Source organism: Rhinoraja longicauda, chromosome 5, assembly GCF_053455715.1.
Source record: "Rhinoraja longicauda isolate Sanriku21f chromosome 5, sRhiLon1.1, whole genome shotgun sequence".
NCBI lineage: Eukaryota > Metazoa > Chordata > Chondrichthyes > Rajiformes > Arhynchobatidae > Rhinoraja > Rhinoraja longicauda.
Window position 1 is genome coordinate 46,315,614 of NC_135957.1, and position 26,118 is coordinate 46,341,731.

General features: G+C 40.6%; 1 protein-coding gene and 1 long non-coding RNA gene across 2 annotated transcripts in view; one reads left to right on the forward strand and one right to left on the reverse strand.

Moving 5' to 3' along the window:
- LOC144593993 (uncharacterized) overlaps positions 1 to 24,266 on the forward strand; it is a 44,674-nt gene extending 20,408 nt beyond the window's left edge. Inside the window, exons 2-3 of the long non-coding RNA XR_013547314.1 lie at positions 22,665 to 22,795; positions 23,648 to 24,266. This is a non-coding gene — a long non-coding RNA (uncharacterized LOC144593993). The remainder of the gene's footprint in view (positions 1 to 22,664; positions 22,796 to 23,647) is intronic.
- tdh (L-threonine dehydrogenase) lies at positions 410 to 18,547 on the reverse strand. Its single transcript, XM_078400136.1, has 9 exons — positions 18,431 to 18,547; positions 15,128 to 15,320; positions 13,368 to 13,410; positions 12,936 to 13,006; positions 12,699 to 12,848; positions 10,050 to 10,222; positions 6,812 to 6,902; positions 2,444 to 2,713; positions 410 to 1,762 (listed from the first exon to the last, which is right to left on the reverse strand). The coding sequence occupies exons 2-9, from the start codon at positions 15,309 to 15,311 to the stop codon at positions 1,623 to 1,625; spliced, it is 1,122 nt and encodes a 373-aa protein (XP_078256262.1). The 5' UTR covers positions 15,312 to 15,320; positions 18,431 to 18,547; the 3' UTR covers positions 410 to 1,622.
- Positions 24,267 to 26,118: the final 1,852 nt, after the last annotated feature.

Here is a 26,118-nt window from a genome sequence, read left to right on the forward strand (position 1 = left end):
ATTAGAGCGTCTTCCTCCATGTCCACACCAGAACCCACTTTTGTGTCAGCTGCAAACTTACATCATACCTCCTACATTGACATTCAAGTTATTAATAAATCGCACACAGCAGAGAACATAGTGCTGTTTTTGACAAAGGTTATCCTTTGCAACTATTCTCATCTGTCCACAGATCAGCTCTTCCTTTGGTTATCCAAAGTTCATAAAGTGTTCTTCTATACCTTCCTCCTCCAATAACCATGTTCAACGGTTTTCCCTTAACTCTACTTTCTCATAACATGAAATAATGAATTGCCCTTGATTCGATCCTTGACAATGCAATCATGTTATCCTAATTGTTTTCTCTTACTGTTCTCTAGCCCATTTGTTCAAGTCGCCAGTATTTTGCAGACAAATTTTACATGTAGATTTAAATCAATTTTATTTTCTGGATGATTATTATGCAGAAATAGAATTGTTCACAAAATAGCAAAACAAATATATTCTTAAACTGAAATGCCATATTGGAAATTTAATGCAAATGCCATTTTGTAAAAATGAATAAATGAAGCCTGGGTTTTATGTTACAATGAAGCTGTCAAAGATTCTGTAACTTGTGCATGGCCTTCAAAGTTAGGAAATGGAATCCACAGTAGAGTATCAGATGTTCATTTTTATCATGGTTTATCTATACCTATTTTGGAATGAAGCAAAACTCAAGCACATTTCATGCCAAGACATCTCAAAAGCCACTGGTCAGTAGGATATGAAATGCAATGGCACACTAAAAATCACAACTAAGACAAAATATATTAGAAATGTGTGCAGTTTCTGTTATATTTCTACATTGATGATCATTCATCACAGAAGTGCATAATACTATAATTAAGCAACAATCAAGACTAAGTATTCTACAAAATGTTACATTTTAATGAGATACTAATCTGCATATCAATATTCATTTTGGATATTAAAATGTTATACATTTCTTGGAAACTGCAATTCATAATATCTTCAGCAGAATGAAATAAATAAACTGCACCCAATGTAACCATGAGACTCAACTGCTTTAAAAGATTCAAACTGCTGTGCCAATTTTGGGCAATCTTCAATTTAAACCAGCATCTGCAGTTCTTTCCTACATGCTTTAAAAGATTGAGGCTCAAGATCAATTCATGAAGTATAGATTCTTCTTTGTGACAGTAAAACTAAACATCCTAATTATACCTTTTGAAGATTGAGCAACACTTCACTTTCCCTTAGTACCACATCCTTCAATACATTCTTTACCCAGAGTAAAACATAAATCTGAAAGCCTAGACACAAAGCTTGAAATAAAAGATTTTGTCCGAAATGTTAACAAGAGTTTTAGTAACAGCATTTCTGCAGATCAGACACTTTCCACAGTGTAATCAACAGCATTCATGAATTTTAAAGAAGTCTTAATCCAGTTTATTAACACTAATTATTACATGAATCTTCTTTCCACAAAATACATATCAAATTTAGCTGTCAGGTCAGTTCAAGTACAGGTAAAGGACTATTTACACAAAAGGTTTTGCAAATTAACGATTGCAGTAAGTTGTATGTACATTGGATCCCCTTGAAGATTCTGGCCCTTCAAAATTTTCTCTCCTCCTTTACTAATTTGCTTGCATCAGCTGTCTGCTAGTTGTGCAGAAATTTAACATTGTGAACACCAGCTCAGGAAGATCATATTCATGCTTCCATCCCCAATCTTGCCGAGCATTATGGTCATCAAATTCCATTGGCCAGCTATCAGCTAAGAGGAGAAACACATTTTAATATTTCTAATACTCTTTATTGTAAAACCAATTAAAATGTCATTTGTCTTTTAGGCAAATGCAAATAATTAAAATATTTTTAGCTACCATTAAAGATACTAAATCCCTAAAGGACAAGAAATTTGCCTGAACTTGTATAATCGCACACTACTTATAACTAGTAGTAGGCCCCATAGCAGAAGCAATTCTGCTACCACCATCATCTATTTATTGTACAGGTGATGGCTCCCACTGATTGCGGCCAGAAGCTTGCGCCCTTTTCAGGGTGGACGATGACAGTGATGTAACATTTGAAACATAGATGATGGACATGAAAGAAGACTAGGAGTAATCTATACAGAACTGAGTTGGTGCAAACATAAAAAGACAAACAATTTGGTGCAGGTTATTGAACCATAACAAATGGTAAAAGTAAATATTGACCCAGATTTTAAATTAAAAATGTTGCCAAAAACATTTACTATGGGGTAAATTAAGTGCAACTTCCATCATGGGTAAAAGCATAGTTGAATGTAAGGCTATCTTGCAACACCAGTCTATGCTCTAATCAGTCTGAAGAAGGGTCTCGACCCGAAAGATCACCCATTCCTTCTCTCCAGAGATGCTGCCTGTCCTGCATTGTCTTACCTATGCTATAATGGTCCTGCCGATAGACTTACCAATTTCCTGACGTACTTTATCAACTTTGTAAGTAACCTTAAGGTCAGACAGGTGCTTTTGGACTTCAGTCACCAGCTCTTCAGGAGTAAAACTCATAGCACTTATATTATAGGTTCTCATTTTAAGCTGCTCTGCTGGTGCTTCCAAGATTTCCAGCGTTGCACGCAGACAGTCATCAATGTACATCATGGGGAGCTTTGTGTCAGGCTTCAGATAACACTCAAATTTCCCTGTTTTTACAGCATCGTGGAAAATTTGAACTGCATAGTCTGAAACAAACAAACAAACATCTAATAGTTGAACAAAGCCAGCAAGCTTTCATACCAGTTAATCTGCAAAACATTTACACTTGTATCCTATTATTATCGGATTTGATCTTCGCAAATTGGTGATTACAAATGCTCAGGCTAAAATTTTCAACAACTTTTTGATGAAGATAAATCCTACTTTCAAAATAGCTCTACGGTTGAACTAGAGTTTTACAGCTCAGGTATAGGGCCTTTGGTGCATCATGTCCATACTGATATCAAGTATCCATCTATACAAATCCCAGTTTTCAGTAGCTTTCTAATGCCTTGGTGATTCAATCAAATGCTTCTTTAGATACTAAAGAATTGTGGGAGTACCTACCTGACCCAAATTCTGACCACTCTCTGCTTTAAAAGTAAACTTCCTCATATATATACCCTCAAACTCTCACTCCTTCACCAATGTTTTATAAAATGGTATTACAACTACCTTCCTTTATATTTGAAGCCCTGGAAAATGAAGGCAAGTATCTTTCCTATTTTTTTTAAATGTGATCACATTATCCACCTTTGTTACTACATTCTAGGATCCTTAGAATAGAGTTGATTTTAAACTGAATTTTTTCCCCCCAAATTATGACAATTTCCAGATACCTGCCTCCAGGGAAATAGCTGTGACACGCTTTTTTCCTCAAAGGCTTCCAAAAACAATTATTTTGTTTCCGTTCTCATCAGTACTCATTTACACAGTGATGTCCACTTGACAATTTCTTTTTGAATCGCAAGTACTTAATGCACCAAATTTATTAAATTTTTCCTCAGAAATGCAACTCGGAAGAGTCCTGGATACTGCCGCAAAACAAAACCCAATAGTATAATTGGATTCTATAATTGGTGTAAAATAGAATTAAAAGTAAAAATTAAGCTGAAAGCAAGTGGTTTTATTAAAATGATTTAAAACTCAAAATAATTTCACATATTGTATAATCTTTTGGGGAATCCCAGAACACGACCAAACTTCACTGCTGTCAAACTACACAAAGAATCACGAGGCACAACAGATGACGTTTTTACAAAAATAATGTTTTGCAACAGGTTTCCAAAATAACCAATCCATACTGTCTTCTTGGGAACTTTAGTGAACTAAAAATTACGTGGTAATTTTAGATGTGCTGCGTGTTCAATATTCAAAAATAGCTTACTGCCATCCATTTAATATCATCTCGTTTGTTTACAAAGCAACTAGTTATTTTTACCTTAAATGTATGCAATTATTTTAATATTGAACTCCATAAGATCCCTACTTCTAAAATCCCAAGACCGAATTCTAAATCTAGTCTGTTTTGCAGCATTTTACTAAATAAAGTTGCCCAATATTTATTGAAATAGAAATATTTATAGTTTGTCAGTACCTTGGAACTTTATAGATCGGGGCAAATAAATAAGTCAAGAAATTAGTTAAGAGAATCGAAGCAGTGTTGTTGAAAAAATGATTTTAATGTACCTCTTTTAAAAATTGATTAAGAGGAAACTAAAAGGGGAAAATAAAAACAAGAAGATGCCTGCATCAGTGAAGCTCCTCTCCTCCTTGAATGTGATCATGATTTTATACGAAAATGCTGCAGAAGTGGAGAGGAATGTTTTCCTATCAGAAGCTGCTGATATCAATTAGAATTGAATGGGATTGTGAGATGAGGGTGTAGGCAAGAACCACATTTGTGCATGATCAGAATGCAAAGGGTGTACCCACATATATGTGGGCAAAGACTACGCAGCAAAGCCTGGTCTCCAATCATGGACTTCCTTTCCTTTAGACCAAGAACTTACTCCGTTAATTTACCAACAGCAGATGCCCAATGGCAAAGGCACAGAACAACAAGAAACAATGAAGAGTTTGGAGGCAAAGACAGTGGAAGTCACAGAAAGCAAAATAAGCTAGTCTGAGGTTTATCACTAAGTGGCACAGTTTGCACAGCAACCTGTAGTAAAAGGAATTTTAGAGAAAGGAAACAGAACTAGATCTGGAAATACAAACGAAGATGAGTGAGAAGACAGTATATATCTTAAAGTTAATATTCCAGTCAGCCAGGAGTTAAGGATAGAGTCATAGAACAGAATATCCTCATGTTAAAAAGAACCAAACTGGAGATGACAATAGCATGGCTCTTAACAATAGGCAAGCTAATAGAGGCAATGGGATTGGATGACGAAGTAAACAGCTTTTAACAATATTGTCAAAGATGCTTCAAGTCTGCTTCAGTCTGTACAGAGAGGTGGCTGAAAATAAATCTTTTGTATCTAAAGATGAACATAAAGCTTTCTATTCAGGAATACATTAGCAAAGGTAATACTTGTCCTTGGTTTGTGTTTGTTGATTACTGTGCTGTGGATAATTGTGGGGAAAAAAATTGTACATAACAAAATCTGACCCAGGAGAGATTCTTGGAATCCTGAAACAGAAACCATTGCTATTGCTGTTAGTTCACTGGCCATTGGTAGAAATTCTGTGCAATGTTTGAAGCAATTCACTGATGTACACTTTAAAGTACTGTTGCATCTCGACACCATCAAAGTATACGAACAAGCATAGTAATGGTATCAGGATACCTTTATAAAGAAGAAAATGGTAGTTATATCCAGTAACTCTCCCAATACTGGTTAATATAGAACTCAAACGGGAACACATTAGGGATGCCTAAAATTTGCAACGGAGTGAATATGTATCATACAACAAAAGCAGCAGTTGCTGGACACCGCCAAGCAATCAACAGATCATATCCATGCTTTGTAATCAGTTATAAATGGTGATGATATAACTGTAATAGCTAGATGGGAGGATTAACATGTCCATCCTCAAAAGTACAACCCACCAAGTGGCTACCAAAGACAAGACCGGGATATTTGTAACAATTTGCCAAAAATGTCAAATGGGCAATCTAGCCCAGCTTCGTCCCAAGGTCCTCACTTCTAACTAGTAAGCAAATTAAATTTGTTCTTCTAAACATACGAGAACATTGGATACAGAAACAGCAACATGGTGGCTGTGGTGCTGATGACTCGCACTCCGAAAGCAACTGGCATCCAAACAACATGGAAAATTGCCAGGATATACCCTGTCTACAAAAATTAGTACTAATCCAATCTGATTAATAACTGCTATTCTATTTTCAAAGCAGTAACAAAGCAATAAAAGGGTTACTAACAGTGATATCAAATGGCACTGACTGACCATAACCTGCACATCAAGTCTCAATTTGGCTTTTCCCAGATCACTCAGTTCCAAATTTCCAGTAACTGATTTAACTAAACCTACTGATGCTCTGAAATATGAGTGAACCCAAACTCGTGAGTCAGTTCTTCTTACTGTAATGATGTTGCCCAATTTCCATTAATCAAGCAACAAAACACTGTAGATGACTGGATGATTGGTTCGCAGAACCTTTACTCAGTCCACCTGTGTTTACCTGATCTCCCGGTGGCCAAACACTAATTCCCCTTCCCATTCCCACACTGACCTTTCTGTTCTGGGCCTCCTCCATTGTCAGAGTAAGGTCAAATGCAAATTGGAGGAACAGCACCTCATATTTCACTTGGGCAGCTTACAACCCAGCGGTATGTATATTGATTTCTCTAACTTCAAGTATCCCCTCTCTCTCCATCCATTCCTCACCTCTCGCAGTATGATGTTCAGTCGTCTTGAGTCTTTGTCTATAACTCATTTTCACCTAGCCCACAGCTAATAATGCCCATTTCCTTTATCATCGTTATTTTTTTGCATATCTTTCATTAATTTGTTCTATATCACCGCCTATATCTCTCGTTTCCCTTTTCCCCTGACTTTTATTCTGAAGAAGGGTCTCGACCCGAACGTCACCTTTTCTCCAGTTACTCCAGCTTTTTGTGTCTAAAACACTGTTGATTATACAAATCCACAATAAAACAGAAAATTATGGAAATACTTAGCAAGTCAGTAGTAGTTGTGACGAGAGAAGCAGTTCAAGTATATCCAGCATTTTGTTCTAAAATTTCACCTCACTTAAGCCAATTTTAACTTCTGGTGCATGGCTTCGGCATTACACTTTACATTTTAGTACACTGTAAATAACAAAATTAACAAACCTGTTGTACCCCCACCAGGCTGGGTGTCTGCCGAAATTATGCCAGGGTACCTCAGACATCTGAAGTCCATGCCATACTTGTGGTGGTAGTACTAATGACCAAATATACAACACATACAATCAGTTTATACTCAAGTACAAAGGAAAATTGTTAAACTAACATCAAAACTATTTCACTTAAAGCGTAATTGGTTAAGTGTCCAGAATTTTGTTCCATTTGACCAAACCTTCTTAAAACATAGTAAAATGTCTGTATTTTCAGACAATATGTAAGTGATTTTAGCCATTAGTAAATATAAGAAAGGTAAATATATTAGATGAAAAGGATAATTGGGAGAATCAAGGGATTGAACATGGAGTTTGGAATGGGGAAAAATATGACCATTGGGCTGTTACCTCAAGATTGTACAGATTTCAATTGGATTTTGTACAATCCTACCAAGTCCCTTCTCCTGTACAAAAACAAGCAAACTTTCAGAATTTCTATTTAACTACCACTAAAAATGCCATTTTTGTAACATTAGATCACATGTTCGATAAAGCATACAATTCCTTTTGCATAGTTTTTTTATCAAAACAAATCAACTAGTCTACATGTAATACAGATTCTTGTAAACCCTCCACATTCCTTCCCTACAATTTGCATTGTTAATTACTCGCAAATTGTGAATTAGCAGAGATCGCTAAATAGCGGCAAGGAATTCCAAAACATACTGATTTTCAAGTATCTATTCTGCACTTCCAAAAATCACTTACAAATTTCAGATAAGCAACAGTACAGAAAATAGAAGAAAAAATATCCACGTCACATATAACTATAATTTGGCACAACCGTCGGAACTAACAACCACATATCAACAATACCAGAGCACGGAGGGAGGCCACCCACCCCATTATTTCCATGTCAACTCCAAACAAGAACCAACTAGCCAGGTATATTGCTCTGCCCTCTCCCCAAAGCCCTGCATATGTATCCAGTTCCTTGCATAGTTATCGTTTTTGAAAATAACAAATTAATTTGCCTCCACTACTCTAACTCCTCCAGTTCTTTCCAGATGCACACTGTTCTGCATAAAAAAATGCTACTTTTGTCAATCTCCTTCATTGTTTGTCCACTTGTCTTGATCTTTCCACCACTAGAAACCATTTCTTTCAATCTACTATCAACATCCTTCTTGATATTAAGTAACACCATTGGATACTCTCTGCTTCAAAAATAAGCCTTTTCGAATCAAATGGAATAAAATTTAATATATTATAACATAACAGAAAAAGGTGTGTGTATAGCTGTGAACAATATCCTGACAGAAAGCTCATGCATTTAAAGAAAAGAGGATAATAATGGTAGGAAAGAACTGCAGATACTGGTTTAAATCGAAGGTAGACACTAAATGCTGGAGTAACTCAGCGGGACAGGCAGTATCTCTGGAGAGAAGGAATGGGAAAAGTGTCAGGTCTGATGGTCTGCATCCCAGGGTACTTAAGGAGGTGGCTCTAGAAATTATGGACGCATTGGTGATCATTTTCCAATGTTCTATAGATTCAGGATCAGTTCCTGTGGATTGGAGGGTAGCTAATGTTATCCCACTTTTTAAGAAAGGAGGGGGAGAAAAAATGGGAAATTATAGACCAGTTAGTCTGACATCAGTGGTGGGGAAGCTGCTGGAGTCAATTATAAAAGACAAAATTGCGGAGTATTTGGATAGCAGTGACAGGATCGTTCCGAGTCAGCATGGATTTACGAAGGGGAAATTATGCTTGACTAATCTTCTGGAATTTTTTGAGGATGTAACTAGGAGAATTGACAGGGGAGAGCCGGTGGATGTGGTGTACCTCGACTTTCAGAAAGCCTTCGACAAGGTCCCACATAGGAGATTAGTGGGCAAAATTAGAGCACATGGTATTGGGGGTAGGGTATTGACATGGATAGAAAATTGGTTGACAGACAGAAAGCAAAGAGTGGGGATAAATGGGTCCCTTTCAGAATGGCAGGCAGTGACTAGTGGGGTACCGCAAGGCTCGGTGCTGGGAGCGCAGCTATTTACAATATACATTAATGACTTAGATGAAGGGATTAAAAGTACCATTAGCAAATTTGCAGATGATACAAAGCTGGGTGGTAGTGTGAGCTGTGAGGAAGATGCTACGAGGTTGCAGGGTGACTTGGACAGGTTGTGTGAGTGGGCGGATGCATGGCAGATGCAGTTTAATGTGGATATGTGTGAGGTTATCCACTTTGGTGGTAAGAAGAAGGCAGATTATTATCTGAATGGTATCAAGTTAGGAAAAGGGGACGTACAACGAGATCTAGGTGTCCTAGTGCATCAGTCACTGAAAGGAAGCATGCAGGTACAGCAGGCAGTGAAAAAAGCCAATGGAATGTTGGCCTTCATAACAGGAGGAGTTGAGTATAGGGGCAAAGAGGTCATTCTGCAGTTGTACAGGGTCCTAGTGAGACCGCACCTGGAGTACTATGTGCAGTTTCGATCTCCAAATTTGAGGAAGGATATTCTTGCTATTGATGGCGTGCAGCGTAGGTTTACTAGGTTAATTCCCGGAATGGCGGGACTGCCATATGTTGAAAGACTGGAGCCTCTAGGTTTGTATACACTGGAATTTAGAAGGATGAGAGGGGATCTTATCGAAACATATAAGATTATTAAGGGGTTGGACACGTTAGAGGCAGGAAACATGTTCCCAATGTTGTGGGAGTCCAGAACCAGGGGCCACAGTTTAAGAATAAGGGGTAGGCCATTTAGAACGGAGATGGGGAAAAACTTTTTCAGTCAGAGAGTTGTAAATCTGTGGAATTCACTACCTCAGACGGCAGTGGAGGCCAATTCTCTGAATGCATTCAAGAGAGAGCTAGATAGAGCTCTTAAGGATAGCGGAGTCAGGGGGTATGGGGAGAAGGCAGGAACGGGGTCCTGATTGAGAATGATCAACCATGATCACATTGAATGGTGGTGCTGGCTCGAAGGGCCTACTCCAGCACCTATTGTCTATTGGGTCGAGACCCTTTCTCAGATAATAATGGGAGATACATTAAAAGACCGAGTCAATTTAGACTTTGTTAGTCCTAATTAGCAGAAAGTTAAAAAAGTATAAAATTATTCTTTTTTAAAACTAAACAAATTTTAAAACTAAACGAATGTACCTTTGGCATGCAGTGTCAATATAACAGGTGTGAATAACCTGTTTCATTCCATTAATAGATTTTTTTTTGCAATTCCACATACCTCACCCATTAACTCTGCATGAACCTTAGAGACCCCATAGATAGTCCTTGGTCGCTGTACACAGAGATCAGGAGTTGGATTTCTGGGAGAAGTTGGTCCAAATGCACCAATTGTGCTTGGAACAAACAAGCGAAGGTTATGTTCAGCTGCAATATCCAAGATATTGTGCAGACCTGCAAACGAAGGTATTAGTATTTAAAGTCTGAAAAGCACCATTGATACAAGTATTTTTGTTAGGTCTAAATTGACTGGAAGGAGGCCCTAGCAGGGAAGACGGTAGAACAGCAATGGCAGGTATTCCTGGGAATAATGCAGAGGTTGCAGGATCAATTTATTCCAAAGAGGTGGAAAGACTCTAAGGGGAGTAAGAGACACCTGTGGCTGACAAGGGAAGTCAGGGACAGCATAAAAATTAAGGAGAGGAAGTATAACATAGCAAAGAAGAGTGGGAAGACAGAGGATTGGGACTCTTTTAAAGAGCAACAAAAGTTAACTAAAAAGGCAATACGGGGAGAAAAGATGAGGTACGAGGGTAAACTAGCCAATAATATAAAGGAGGATAGCAAAAGTTTTTTTAGGTACGTGAAGAGGAAAAAAATAGTCAAGGCAAATGTGGGTCCCTTGAAGACAGAAGCAGGGGAATTTATTATGGGGAACAAAGAAATGGCAGACGAGTTAAACCGTTACTTTGGATCTGTCTTCACTGAGGAAGATACACACAATCTCCCAAATGTTCTAGGGGCCGGAGAACCTAGGGTGATGGAGGAACTGAAGGAAATCCACATTAGGCAGGAAATGGTTTTGGGTAGACTGATGGGACTGAAGGCTGATAAATCCCCAGGGCCTGATGGTCTGCATCCCAGAGTACTTAAGGAGGTGGCTCTAGAAATAGTGGAAGCATTGGAGATCATTTTTCAATGTTCTATAGATTCAGGATCAGTTCCTGTGGATTGGAGGATAGCAAATGTTATCCCACTTTTTAAGAAAGGAGGGAGAGAGAAAACGGGTAATTATAGACCAGTTAGTCTGACATCAGTGGTGGGGAAGATGCTGGAGTCAATTATAAAAGACAAAATTGCTGAGCATTTGGATAGCAGTAACGGGATCATTCCGAGTCAGCATGGATTTACGAAGGGGAAATCATGCTTGACAAATCTACTGGAATTTTTTGAGGATGTAACTAGGAAAATTGACAAGGGAGAGTCAGTGGATGTGGTGTACCTTGACTTTCAGAAAGCCTTCGACAAGGTCCCACATACGAGATTAGTGGGCAAAATTAGGGCACATGGTATTGGGGGTAGGGTACTGACATGGATAGAAAATTGGTTGACAGACAGAAAGCAAAGAGTGGGGATAAATGGGTCCCTTTCGGAATGGCAGGCAGTGACCAGTGGGGTACCGCAAGGTTCGGTGCTGGGACCCCAGCTATTTACGATATACATTAATGACTTAGACGAAGGGATTAAAAGAACCATTAGCAAGTTTGCAGATGATACTAAGTTGGGGGGTAGTGTGAATTGTGAGGAAGATGCAATAAGGCTGCAGGGTGACTTGGACAGGTTGTGTGAGTGGGCGGATACATGGCAGATGCAGTTTAATGTAGATAAGTGTGAGGTTATTCACTTTGGAAGTAAGAATAGAAAGGCAGATTATTATCTGAATGGTGTCAAGTTAGGAGGAGGGGGAGTTCAACGAGATCTGGGTGTCCTAGTGCATCAGTCAATAAAGGAAGCATGCAGGTACAGCAGGCAGTGAAGAAAGCCAATGGAATGTTGGCCTTCGTAACAAGAGGAGTTGAGTATAGGAGCAAAGAGGTCCTTCTACAGTTGTACCGGGCCCTGGTGAGACCGCACCTGGAGTACTGTGTGCAGTTTTGGTCTCCAAATTTGAGGAAGGATATTCTTGCTATGGAGGGCGTGCAGCGTAGGTTCACTAGGTTAATTCCCGGAATGGCGGGACTGTCGTATGTTGAAAGGCTGGAGCGATTGGGCTTGTATACACTGGAATTTAGAAGGATGAGGGGGGATCTTATTGAAACATATAAGATAATTAGGGGATTGGACACATTAGAGGCAGATAACATGTTCCCAGTGTTGGGGGAGTCCAGAACAAGGGGCCACAGTTTAAGAATAAGGGGTAGGCCATTTAGAACGGAGATGAGGAAGAACTTTTTCAGTCAGAGGGTGGTGAAGGTGTGGAATTCTCTGCCTCAGAAGGCAGTGGAGGCCAGTTCGTTGGATGCTTTCAAGAGAGAGCTGGATAGAGCTCTTAAGGATAGCGGAGTGAGGGGGTATGGGGAGAAGGCAGGAACGGGGTACTGATTGAGAGTGATCAGCCATGATCGCATTGAATGGCGGTGCTGGCTCGAAGGGCTGAATGGCCTACTCCTGCACCTATTGTCTATTGTCTATGTGAAGCCCAGAATTGCAAAGATAAGCATGTATACAAACACATTACTTTTGATTTTAGTGACACTTTTCAGTTGAATAAAAGCACTTGTTTAATGCTGAAGGTTAACACAAAATGCTGGAGTAACTCAGCAGGTGAGGCAGCATCTCAGGAGAGAAGGAATGCTAATACTTAAATTCAATTATTTCAACTATAGATGCAGATGCTTTGCAGAAACCACAATTATCAGGTTATTCTCACCTGTTATATTGACACTGCGTGCCAAAGGTACATTTGCTTCTCCTACAGCACTCAGCAAGGCACTGTAGTGAATCAGCCATGTAATCCGATTATTGACAACAATTTCACGTAGATTTTTGTAGTCCAAAATATCAGAATATATAAATGGCCCTGAATGAGGAAGACAGAAAATTTGTCAGTCTACATTATCTTTTCTATGCTGAGAGGCAAGCAATGTATCAATTGTTTAGTGCTTACCACTGTGAAACACATCATCTGTGGGTTTTCTGATGTCAGAGAGTATTACATTGTTCTTACCAAAATGTTTCCTGGAAGAAAAAAACATTCTGATAAATGCGGCAGAAACAAACTTCAACTTAATAAATTAAAAAAATACTTCCCTCTACCTACACTAAAATAATCTTGACTAAAAACAGTTTATCATCTACAAGATTATACTTGTTTGAATTACAAAAAAAATGTTTATAAGCTCTAGCTGTACTTTGTGAAACAAGTAGTTGTACAGTACACATCACGAAAACACTTTGTTTACACAAGAAACCTGTATGGCCCTTTCAAAACTTTAGTCACTTTATTTGTAACTTGAAACATAATGAAGTGAACCCACTGTGGTTTTGACACATTCATCATTTGGCTTCTGATCATTCAAATGTAATGACAGTTACATACCTTAACAATTTAGCAAGCCCTACGCCAAGCTGGCCTAATCCACCTGCAAAACAGACATATTATGAGCATCATACTGAAATGTTGCACTGATGCCAGTGGTGGAAGACAACTACCACAAATCCAGCCTGGTCAAGATTAAGTGAAGTTTAAATAGCGAAATACTTCCGAGCAAGACAGCACCAGGTGATACGAATGAGTACATGTATAAGTCAAATGACTTATAGACCAGTAAGCAAAATATGAAAGATATTAAAACACCTTTTCACCCAAGCATGCAGATAATGCAACAAAGCCAGCACGCAATATCAGAATTTTGCCAAACATTTTACGGGCTGTTGTACAACAGAGCACCCAGTCAAGTACACAACTATTTGAACATCAGAAGCAAATAATAACCGAGTCATGCTGTGAGCATTATTACACAATGACAAACACTGGACTATTGTAAACAAATCCAATGTCTTTGAGAAACAAGGAACTGCAGATGCTGGAATCTTGCATAGAATACAAAATGCTGGAGTAACTCAGCAGTCAGGCTGCAACACTGGGTACTTGGAGAGGCGGTATTTCAGGTCGGGACCCTTCGTCAGACGTCTGATATGTGTCTGCAGAAGGATCCTGACCCAAAACATCGCAAACCATGTCCTTCAGAGAAGCTGCCTGACCAGCCGAATGCTCCAGCATTTTGTTTTCCACTCAATACAACCTCTTTGCTCAGGAGGTAACGACAAAGTTTTATTCAATTTGTTTTAATTTAGTCAAATGGAAATCTGGATTGTTTAGACCAAAAAATACACACTGAACATATCATTGTAATGTAATCCAAAGCAAGTGAACTACAATTGTTATTGTACACAATGATTTGTGCTACACTTCATGAACTGTTGCATTTTAATTTAAAATATGCATTGCACAAGAACACAAAATAAGACAAGCTCTCTCAAGCCTGTCCTGCTATTCAATATGATTATAGTTGATATTTAAATATATTTTCAAAAATAACTATTTTTTGATATGTTGGTAGCAGTATTCTACGGGTCAGTATTGTAAATAAAGTTACAAATATTACTGTCAGCACAAATATACAAGAACAATTAGAATTAAGTCCATACTATTTTAGCCACCTTTTGTGTGGGTTGACAGGAGATTTTATCTAATTGGCCTAAAGCATCATTGGGAATGGCTTAAAGTATTAGAGGAGCTTTGTCCTCACTTATTCAGTGCCTCATGCCAGAAATGCCCACAGAGATATGGCACATTAATCAAATATTCTCGTAGCATTCATAGCTACAATTAATATTTGATCACATGTTCAGAGGGTGCTGGCTATCATTTTAAGATATTTAAGTCCTTACTTGTCATATGTATTGAATATGAACCAAAACAATGAAATTCTTACTTGCTGTGGCTTTGCAAGCACATTAAATGGAACAAAAATAAATATACAATAAATTATCAATTACGCTAACTAAACCAATCCATGATAGTGTAAAACCAAAAGTATGTAGGGAATATGAGTAAATATCTTCTGTAGAAGAAAGTAAAAATGGACAGAAATGAACAAAATGAACCATAATTAAAACCTTGGGCACAATTAGTCCCATGTTCTTACATTCACGTTATTTAAAATGGACGTTTTGGGAATTTATTTCCCTACAAAGTTATGTTGGTCATCATTCCAATGAACTAGTGCCTAATTTACATGGAGACATTTTACAAAAACATCCAATAAGATTATCAAAAAGATTGAAGATACATACCTGTTATAAGAACACAGGGGTGATCAGATTCAGCAAAAGATGTTGAGTGAAAGCTAGCATCTGCATTTAGTTGTCTGGGGCTCCAGCTCATAAGCCTGAAAGTCACGGCAGGAATCTGGCAACTACAACCATTGCTCAACAGAGCCTGTTTGGCAATCTTGGTCAAATTCCTAAAAAATGGCATAATCCACACCTAAGCAAGAAATCATGGAAAAATTTGTTATGGCTAATTAGGTACTATATTCCAAATATACTTATTCGATTCTGCAACAATCTTCATTTGCACAATTATATTTGAGTCCATAAGCAGATAAACACGTTTTTCAAGCCCATGGGTTTATGTCAAGTGTTTCTACTCCACAGAAACCTTCTCCCACTCCCCTTCATCCCTTATCATATACTCCCCAACAAATATTTATCTGGTTCCTGCTCAGAAACATCTATTACTACTCACCTAAAATACTCCTCGTATGTTCTATCTTCCAAGTATGTTCTATATTCCAAGTACTAACTAAAAATGTTTTCCCTTTGGACTATGCTTTTAAATCCAAATTTTACTCGTAGTTGACATTAATATTATCCAAGACATTTTGCTTCACTTTAAAAAACAATTATTCCTTCGCTTGCTCATCTCAGCTGTACGCATAACCCTCCATTTTACCCAATTTTTGAGATGATCACAAAAGCACAGGTTTCATCAAGATGTAAAATGGTATACAAGCACATTGTTAATCAGGATGACAAAAAAACATTTAATGGTCTGAAAAATATGAACGATAAAAATCACAGTGCGTAATGTACGTACAAATAGGAATTCAAAGTGAGAACAAGTCAATGAATGACTTATGATAAAACAGTTTCGATCAAACTTCACTTCCAACTGATAACACAGTTGACACTCACTTGAAATTTTTGTATGGTCAACTTCCCAGTTTCTTCCCAGCAGTTATCAGACAACTCAACGGTCCTCTCATCAGCTAGAGTGCGGTGCTGACCTCCCAGCTACTTCGTGGGACCTTTAAGTTATCTTTAACCGGACTATTTTGCACTAAATGTTGTACCCTTCTTGATCCTTTATCAGTGCATTGTGGACGGCATGATTGTAAGCATGTAGAGCCATTTTGACTGGATAGCACGCAAAGAAAAGCTTTTCACTGCACCCCGGTCGGACAAGGATAAGGATAAACTAAACCAAACCATGATAAGCACAAGTTAAAAAAACTGCAGCCCTTTATACTTAAAACAGCCAACACAACCATATGCAATGTGATCGACTGATTTTTCCCAAAGTTTTTCTGAGCCAAAATATAAAAAGTTGGATAAAATTGGAAATGATGGGGAACAATTTGTTGACACCTATTTCTGACATAACCATAGTAAATGGGACAATACAAAGGGCGGCGCGATGGCGCAGCGGTAGAGTTGCTGCCTTACAGCACTTGCAACGCCAGAGACTACGGGTGCTGTCTGTAAGGAATTTGTACGTTCTCCCCGTGAACGCGGGTGTTTTCTCCGAGACACTCCAAAGACGTACAAGGTTAAATGGCTTGGTATAAATGTAAATTATCCATTGTATGCGTGGAGGGTAGTGTTAATGTGCGGGGATCGCTGGGTGGCGTGGACTCAGTGAAGGGCCTGTTTCCATGCTGTATCTCTAAACTAAAACCATTGGAAATGCATAATTCAAGTCAATATGTCCATTTTAATCTTCTACTTACAGCGGCACAATGTACTCAGACTTAAAGATCTGCAAATGAAACACCACAAAATCTTTTGCGACCCGAAAATCTTTTGTAAAGTATCAGCAAGAATGCACCTGGCAGGATAGGTATCAACTCGAGGCAATTCCGCGGAATGAAGCCTCTTCTCCAAATACCTATTACTTTCAGTTAATTGAGCAAACTTATACAAACGGAAATGGAAATCGCAAAAATGCGGAACTGTAAACCCGAATGTAAACCGAAAATGCTGGAAAGTATAGGTTTGACACCAACGGCGATTAGATAAACTGAGTTTCAAGGCCATGAGTTTTCATCGGAAACGTTTAGTTGTGCTTCTCTTCGCGGACGCTGCTGCCCTGTCGGGTATTTCTTGGTTTTATTCCAAAAGGCGATAGCATGGGGGCGGGGAAAGGGCGACTGCTATCTAGTATCAAATTGCACGGCTGCGTCACACATTTGTACCCTTCTCGTGATCTTCATTCTGTTTTCTAAGTTTAGTTATGATGGAACTCGTTTAATACAAGGTATGAAGTTACTGTGGAGATTCCCTACCCCAGCTTGACTTTAACTGTGCACGTCAAGTTCAATTTCCCAATAATAAACTATCAAAATAGCCGGTCACTCAAATCGGAACGAAATAACGTATACCTAGAGGGCCAGCAGAGAGCACGGTGACCAATAGATATCAGCAGGGAGCCCACTCCTTACGGCGCCATCGGGAAAGTAGTTTTTAGCCGCCCCGGGACCCACTCTCCCCGAACCTGCCACGAAGCGATGTGTCCTTGTCATCCCTTGCGGGACTCGGCACACACCGAAGATAAACACAACTCAGCGAGACAGGCAGCACCTCTGGAGAAAAGTAATGGGTGATGTTTTGGGTCGAAACCTTTCAGACTGAGAGTCAGGGGAGAGGGAGGCTAGAGATATGGAAGGGTAAGAACACCAAGTCGCCCAACAGACAGCGCATGTTATGAAGAAAGCTCATCGACCCGAGATGTTAAATCTCTTCCACTTTCCGCAGATGCTCTACGATCTACTGGCCACCTCCAGCTTTCTCCTCCTTTCTGTCAGACTTTCAGCCTCTGCGTTTACTTGTGCAGGAAGGAACTGCAAATGGTGGTTTACACCGGACAGGCAGCATCTCTAGAGAGAAGGCATTAGATTGCTGCCTGTCCCGCTGAGTTACTCCAGCGTTTTGTGTCTATCTCTGCGTTTACTTATTGCTTTTCCATCCTCAGCGGACGACCAGATCCAAGGGGGAAGGACTTCGTTATCCGCAATGGATGTCACCGTAATCCCGGAGATAGACACAAAATGCTGGAGGAACTCAGCGGGACAGGCAGCATTCTCTGGAGAGAAGGAATGGGTGAAGATTCGGGTCAAGACTCTTCTTCAGACCAGTCTGAACGTCACACATTCCTTCTATTCAGAAGCTGAGCTGCTTGTCCCGCTGAGTTACTCCGGCATTTTGTGTCTATCTTCGGTTTAAACTGCATCAGCAGTTTGTTCCTACACATTTCACCCTGATCCCGTTCGGAGTCGAGTGGTGTTGTGTTCCCGGGTGTGCCGGGCCGCCACTTACCTGTGCCGCCGCCCAGCCGCCGCTCAACCGCCTTGCACGAGCTGCGATTCAGATTGCATCAGCTGCCCTCGCGAGGCTTTTATCCCGCCGCACCCAGCGTCTGCCCGCACTGTGATTGGCAACCGTTGGCAACGCCTCGACGCTCATTGGTTCGATCCCTTGGCCGTCTCCCAGCGACTTCACTCTGCCCGCGGTCTCCTAGCAACCGGGGGCAGGTCCCCACGTGGCGCAGTTTGCCGGTGTCAGATGGCACTAGATTTCGTGCGGATACAATTAATGGTAACTAGACCTAGTGGACCCGTTGGACACAAACCTCTCCTGCATTCGTGCAGCACCCCCCTCCCCTCCCTCCTACCCTTCCCCTCCCTCCTACCCCTCCCGCTCCTTCCCCTCCCAATCCTCCCTGCCCCCCAACCCGCCTTTCACTCCCCTTCCCCTCATCCCTTCCCCATTTCCCATTCCCCTCGCCTTCCCACTTCCCCCTCCCCCCTTTCCCCTGCCCTCTTCCATGACCCCCTGCCCCTTCCCCCTCTCCCCTTCCCCTCCTCTCCTCCCCTTCCCCTCCCCTCTTCCCCCTTCCTCTTCCCCACTTCCTCTTCCCCCTTCCTCTTCCCCCCTTCCTCTTCCCCTCCCCTTCCCATCCCCTCCCCCCTTCCCCTCTCCCTCCCTCGCAGATAGATTTAAACGTGAAAAACGTTAAAAATATAACTGATTTCAATGAAACTTCTTCCATTAGCACCAAAGGGAGTAAGGTGGGCCTAAAATTGTCACACTCTGTGTACCGTTTTGGCTGTAGTTCAGGAACGAACAAACAAACAAACAAGAGTCTTAATATATAGATGGCGCGAGGCGTCCGAGCTTCCTCTTTTATTAGTGAGTTATTTCGCTTTTGCGCAACATGAGGGAGCATAGAAAGATAGGTGCAGGAGTAGACCATTCATCCCTTCGAGCCAGCACCGCCATTCACAATGATCATGGCTGATCATCTATAGTTAGTTCTACGCTCCTGCTTTTCCCCCATATCCCTTAATCCCTTTAGCCCCAAAGAGCTAAATCTAACTCCCTCTTGAAAACATCCAGTGTATTGGCCTCCACTGTCTACTGAGGCAGAGAATTCCACAGATTCATAACTCTGGGTAAAAAAATGTTTCCTCATCTCAGTCCTAAATGGCCTACCCCTTATTCTTAAACTGTGACCCCTGGTTCTGGACTTCCCCAACATCGGGAACATTTTCCCTGCATCTAGACTGTCCAATCCTTTAAGAATTTTGTTTCTATCAGATCCCCTCTCATCCTAAATTCCAGCGAATACAAGCTCAGTCGACCCATTCTTCCATCATATGTCAGTCCCGCCACCCCGGGAATTAACCTGGTGAACCTACGCTGCACTCCCTCAATAGCAATAATGTCCTTCCTCAAATTAGGAGACCAAAATTGCACCCAATACTCTAGGTGCGGTCTCACCAAGCCCCTGTACAATTGCAGTAGGACCTCCTTGCTCCTAAACTCGAATCCTCTTGCAATGAAGGCCAACATGCCATTAGCTTTCTTCAATGCCTGCTGAACCTGTATGCTTACTTTCAGTGACTGATGTACAAGCACACCCAGGTCCCGTTGCATCTCCCCTTTTCCTAATCTGACATCAGATAATAATTTGCCTTGTTGTTCTTGCCACCACAGTGGATAACCTCACATTTATCCATATTATACTGCATCTGCCATGCATCTGCCCACTCACCCAACCTATCCAAGTCACCCTACAGCCTCATAGTATCCTCATCGCAGCTCACACTGCCACCCAGTTTTGTCATCCGCAAACTTGGAGATGTCACATTTAATTCCCTTGTCTAAATCATTAATATATATTGTAAATAACTGGGGTCCCAGCACTGAGCCTTGTGGCACCCCATTAGTCATTGCCTGCCGTTCTGAAAAGGACCCATTAATTCCTACTCTTTGCTTCCTGTCTGCCAACCAGTTCTCTGTCCATGTCAATATCCTACCCCTAATACCATGTGCTCTAATTTTGCACACTAATTTGTTGTGTGGGACTTTGTCAAAGGCGTTTTGAAAGTCAATACACCATATCCACTGGCTCTCCCTTATCCATTCTACTTGTTAGATCCTCAAAAAATTCCAGAAGATTAGTCAAGCATGATTTCCCCATCATAAATCTATGCTGACTTTGACCAATCCTGTTACTGCTTTCCAAATGCGCTGCTATAACATCTTTAATAATTGACTCAAGCATCTTCCCCACTACCGATGTAAGGCTAACTGGTCTGTAATTCCCCGTTTTCTCTCTCCCTCCTCCCTTAAAAAGTGGAGTTACATTGGATCAGTTCCTGTGGACTGGAGGGTAGCCACAGTCGAGCGAACATTAGAAAATGATCACCAATGCATCCACGATTTCTAGGGCCACCTGCTTGAGTACTCTCAAGGATGCAGACCATCAGGCCGTGGGGATTTATCTGCCTTGAGACCCAACAGTTTACCTAACACCATTTCCTGACTAATGTGGATTCCATTCAGTTCCTCTCTCCCACTAGATCCTTGGTCCCCTAGTATTTCTGGTAGATTGTGTCTTCCTTAGTGAACTCCTGACTCACATTTTCTTTCGATAATTACAGTGTGTGTTTAGTTTTTCTGTCAAATTGTGCAAATGAGCATTGCTAACTCACTGATAAAGCAAGTTAAACAAATTCATACCTAATAAAAATGTAAGGAATTTCACCAACATGGCTTCCTCAACACCCAAGAAACTGGTGGAACTGCGTCCTTGCAAACGACCTCAAACCATTCGACAATGGTGATCTCGATCTTCACGTAGTCAATATCTCAATTCTCCCTTCTGCGCTGTACCAATAAAACTCAACAGAAGCTTGAAAAGTTCGAAAGGCTCATCTTTCAGCCAGGCATCAGGAAAAGTAAAGTGTGGAAACAAACAATTTGGGGGGAGGGGGAGCGAGATCAGAACTTGTCAGACATATGTGAGGGAACCCAAGTTCCCTGAAGATTGAGGGGTTGGACATGTTAGAGGCAGGAAACATGTTCCCAATGTTGGGGGAGTCCAGAACCAGGGACCACAGTTAAGAATAAGGAGTAGGCCATTTAAAACGGAGATGAGGAAAAACGTTTTCAGTCAGAGAGTTGTAAATCTGTGGAATTCTCTGTCTCAGAAGGCAGTGGAGGCCAGTTCTCTGAATGCATTCAAGAGAGAGCTAGATGGAGCTCTTAAGGATAGCAGATTCAGGGGGCATGGGGAGCAGGCAGGAACGGGGTACTGATTGAGAATGATCAGCCATGATCACATTGAATGGTGGTGCTGGCTCGAAGTGCCAAATGGCCTACTCCAGCACATATTGTCTATTAACCTTAAATGGGGGTGGGGGAGGGGGGTGGAGGCAGCATCAGTCAAAAAGGCCCAACAGAGGATGTACTTCCTGCGGCAATGATGGTCCAATTCTATACTGCTATATTGAGTCCGTCCTCACCTTCTCCATCATGGTCTGGTTTGGCTCAGCCACCAAGCACGACATGCGGAGGCTGCAACGGATCGTTCGATCAGCTGAGAAGGTTGTTGGCTGCAACCTTCCCCCCGTTGACAAACTGTACACTGCAAGGGCCAGGAAGGGAGCAGGAAGATCATCTCTGACCCCACTCACCCTGGCCACAAATTCTTTGAAGCACTTCCCTCTGAAAGTCGACTCCGGACTGTCAAAGCAGCCACAGCCAGACATAAAAACAGCTTTTTTTTCCATGAGTAATAGTTCTACTCAATAACCAAAGACTGTAGTCTCTTTTTTGCTCTGGTTCATTTTCACCCACATGTTTAGACCGTGATGTTTTATCCTTATTGTTTTGATGTGTTTATGCTTTATTCTTAATTGTTAACTATGTTTGTGTTGTCATTTGTCCACGAGGCAGAGGAAAGTGTTAGTTGAGGGAAATTGATTGGGCCTTTGAGGAAGAAAGTGAGGTTCTTAAGGCCTATCCTTTTTTTTCCAGAAATGCTGCCTGACCCACTGGGTTTTATCCAGCACTTTGTGTCTATCACCAGCAAGAGTAATATCAATACGACGATAGATCCAATAACGAATAACCACATAAGCTTAGAGTGGGGAGTGAGTGTGGGCAGCAGGTTAGACACAAGAGACTGCAGCTGCTGGAATCTTGAGGAAAAAAAATGCTAGGGTCCCAAGCCGAAACGTGATCTGCCTATTTCCCTCCACAGATGGTGCCTGAATGCTGTTCCTCCAGCAAGAGATATGCACAAGGGACAAAATTCTGGTTTGCACTCTAAAGCACAAACGAGATGTTGGTTGAATGTCAAGTGGCAAGAAAAGTGACATTACACAAGACGAGGTCAGAACTTTAAATAATTTGAACGTCATCATTTGAACATTGCAATTAATTACTTTAAACTAGACATAACCCAGACCCAATGAAATCCAGAAAAAGCTAGATCAGTAGAGCTGAGAGATAATCTACGGGAAATTCAAATGGTAGCAGAGTTAACACGATGAAGGGGAGTATTTAGGTGTGGTAGGATTGGGAAAGAAAACTCAAAATACTACATGACAATGACACATGAATAAAGGAGAAAAGGGCTTTGGCACAGGGCATCCAAAATAAAAAAGTCACATAAATCACTTCAAGAACCCAACAAATCTGGAAAGAAAAATGTGTATCAACAGTTTTGTATCTTTCACTTACAGCAGCTGAAGAAGGGTTCCGAATATAATGTCATGCCCAATGTGGTCATCTCTAAATTGAGTTAAAGTTTATTATTGTCACGTATACATGATACAGTGACATCCATTAAAATCATACGACAAGTTTAAGTAGAATCATGTACAATTAAAAGAGTGAAACAATTGTAAGTAGATCTTCTTCTGGAATAGCACGCTGAGTTCCCATCTTGCAACTTCCAGGTCCCAAATCTCTTTTCACACAAAGGGTGGTGGGTTTATGGAACAAGCTGCCAGAGGAGATAGTGGAGGCTAGGACTATCCCAACATTTAAGAAACAATTATTCAGGTACATGGATAGGACAGATAAGGACCAAATGCAGGCAGGTGGGACTCGTGCAGCTGGGACATGTTGGCCGGTCTGGGCAAGTTGGGCCGAAGGGCCTGTTTGCATGCTGTATCTCTCTATGACTCTAAAAAGTCTGATCTCGACCCAAGATATAATTTCTTATTTTCTCACTTTAAGGTCTGGTATGCATGTGGCACCGGATCGATGGAGTCAAGTTCGGACAGGGTGTTCCGTATCTGCTCACTCACCTGGCTGCTGTAGGACCTTCAGCAGATGGCAATACCCCAACCTGCATCCACCACATCCACACCGGCTGTTATCTCCTGCGCTGATAGATAACTTTTGTGCATAATTGTGATTGTGGAAGCTATCAAAACTGATTACTAGCTTATAACCACGTTTTAAAAAAACAAACCAGTCATTCCCAAACAACAAATATTGCAGATTTAAAAAAAAAAAGATTGGAAACACAAGTCTGACAGCAACTACAGAGGTAACATTTCCAATCAACATAGTCACCAGCAGTAAAAAAGTTTGAAGGTTTGATTTTTATTAATGCGCTCAGTGTTTCACTTAATGCAGTTTCATGTTGTCTATTGAATCTCAACAAGGACTAAAATTAGTTTATTACTGCCTCTACAAAATTACTTGTAAAGTTATTATCTTCACAAGTTGATCATCTGAAAGTTGATATTAACAATAGATTGAGAACTAGTGATCATTTGTTTTTAAATGAGTTATTACTGCCGGTCCTACAGATGCATGGAAATCCAAGCCTGTATCTTACATTGTTATTATGTTGCCAACACTCCAGGATTTTTTCAGGAAATTAAGATGAATCATCCAAATAAATTGTTTGGAGGAAAGAAATCATGGATTACAAAGTGCTTTTTAACATTCACTTAATAGGTACAATACTGAACACAATTTATTACAGATAGTTATTATATAGTGCTTCATTTTAATAGTTTCATAAAAATACCAAGTTAAGTACAAGTTATAAAAATGGTACACCGTGTACTTTTATTCAAATTCATCTAGAGAATGCTGTAAATTGATTCCATCAAGTGATTTCATTGTGGATGTGACAGATAACAAGTAAAAAATGGTGAATATCAAAATAACTAATTTTGCAAAATAAGTCTGCAGTTGTTTCAGTGGAAAGTTATACACATCTTGTGGTTTCCGTTAGGTACCAGCTGCAGTCCTTCCTCTGACGTCAGCCCTCTGTCTTCGACAAGGTCAGGCACTGATTCACTCCATCACACAACTCGGCTGGGAAGGTGACCTCCCTCTAACCCCAACACTTAACCTAATGTGCTCCTGGGAGCAGGTTCCACCCAAATGCTGACTGCGCCTCAGTAGATGGATAGGCTAACCCAGATATATCCATACAAAGTCCATCACTTTCCTCATACGATGACAATTGTCTACCTGTAACCAGATTCACACATTGAAATATGCACATTTCCTTTGTGCCTCCAATGCTGTCTCAATGCCATTTCTCTCTTCTTTCATGACACAGAGGTTGGAACAGAGTTCAGTTGGTAGCGCAGCGGTAGAGTTGCTGCTTTACAGCGAATGCAGCGCCGAAGACTCAGGTTTGATCCTGACTACGGGTGCTGCACTGTAAGGAGTTTGTACGTTCTCCCCGTGACCTGCGTGGGTTTTCTCCGAAATCTTCGGTTTCCTCCCACACTCCAAAGACGTACAGGTATGTAGGTTAATTGGCTGGGTAAAATGTAAAAATTGTCCTTAGTGGGTGTAGGATAGTGTTAATGTACGGGGATCGCTGGGCGGCACGGACTTGGTGGGCCGAAAAGGCCTGTTTCCGGCTGTATATATATGATATGATATGATATGGTTCACTTTACGAAATGCAATTTAGGAGGGGCCTTATTGAATAAATATAACTAACGTAAGCAGAATACCAAAAGTACTAATACCCCCAAAAAAGTGATTTATTGGAAAAATGTTAATTCAATGTATAAAAGTTACAAAGCTTTCAGTTAAGTTCCTGCATTGCCCAAATCTTGAGGTATTTGGTTTTACAATAGGGCCTGCAGGTACATCAAAATGTTCCTATTGTTGTTTTGGTTGTATTGGGCAAAGTGGGTTAATAACAAGCATTATAGTGCCTAAGCTGAGCCCTATCATTGGCAGGTATTACTAAGCACACAAATGAAAAGATTCAAGGATATGCTCAAAACTCCCTCAAAAAAAGCCACATCCACACTGACTCCTGGGAATCTATGGCCAATGAATCAAAGTTGAGCAGCATTGGGGACAAGATTATTATTTTTTTAAACCATGTATCATAAGGACACAGCGACCCCTTGTATATCGTAGAAGCAGCAGCAGACCCCCCCCCCCCTCTCAAATTAACCACCTGCCCCATCAGTGGAAGAGTCTATGGCTCACACATTAGGCTCACCAGGCTTCTCGGAAACACCCAAACCACAGTGGAATAATTCCTCCTTGAATCTGCAGGACAACTAAAGAGGAAGATAGCTTATTTTGTTGTTCCATTTCTTCAAATCGTGTATAAAGTGGCTTCAGTATAACAAGACTGATTGAATGGCACAAATTTTATATATTCAAATAAAAATCTCATTTAAATTATTTTGTAAAATGACCTACCATATTAT

Coding starts and splice junctions, on each gene's coding strand:
- tdh (XM_078400136.1), bottom strand. CDS start 15,311: ATGCCATTTTTTAGGAATTTGACCAAGATTGCCAAACAGGCTCTGTTG. Junction 13,411..15,127: donor CCCCTGTGTTCTTATAACAG/GTATGTATCTTC, acceptor TCTGTTTTGCAG/GTGGATTAGGCCAGCTTGGC. Junction 1,763..2,443: donor TAAAGTACGTCAGGAAATTG/GTAAGTCTATCG, acceptor TTCTCCTCTTAG/CTGATAGCTGGCCAATGGAA.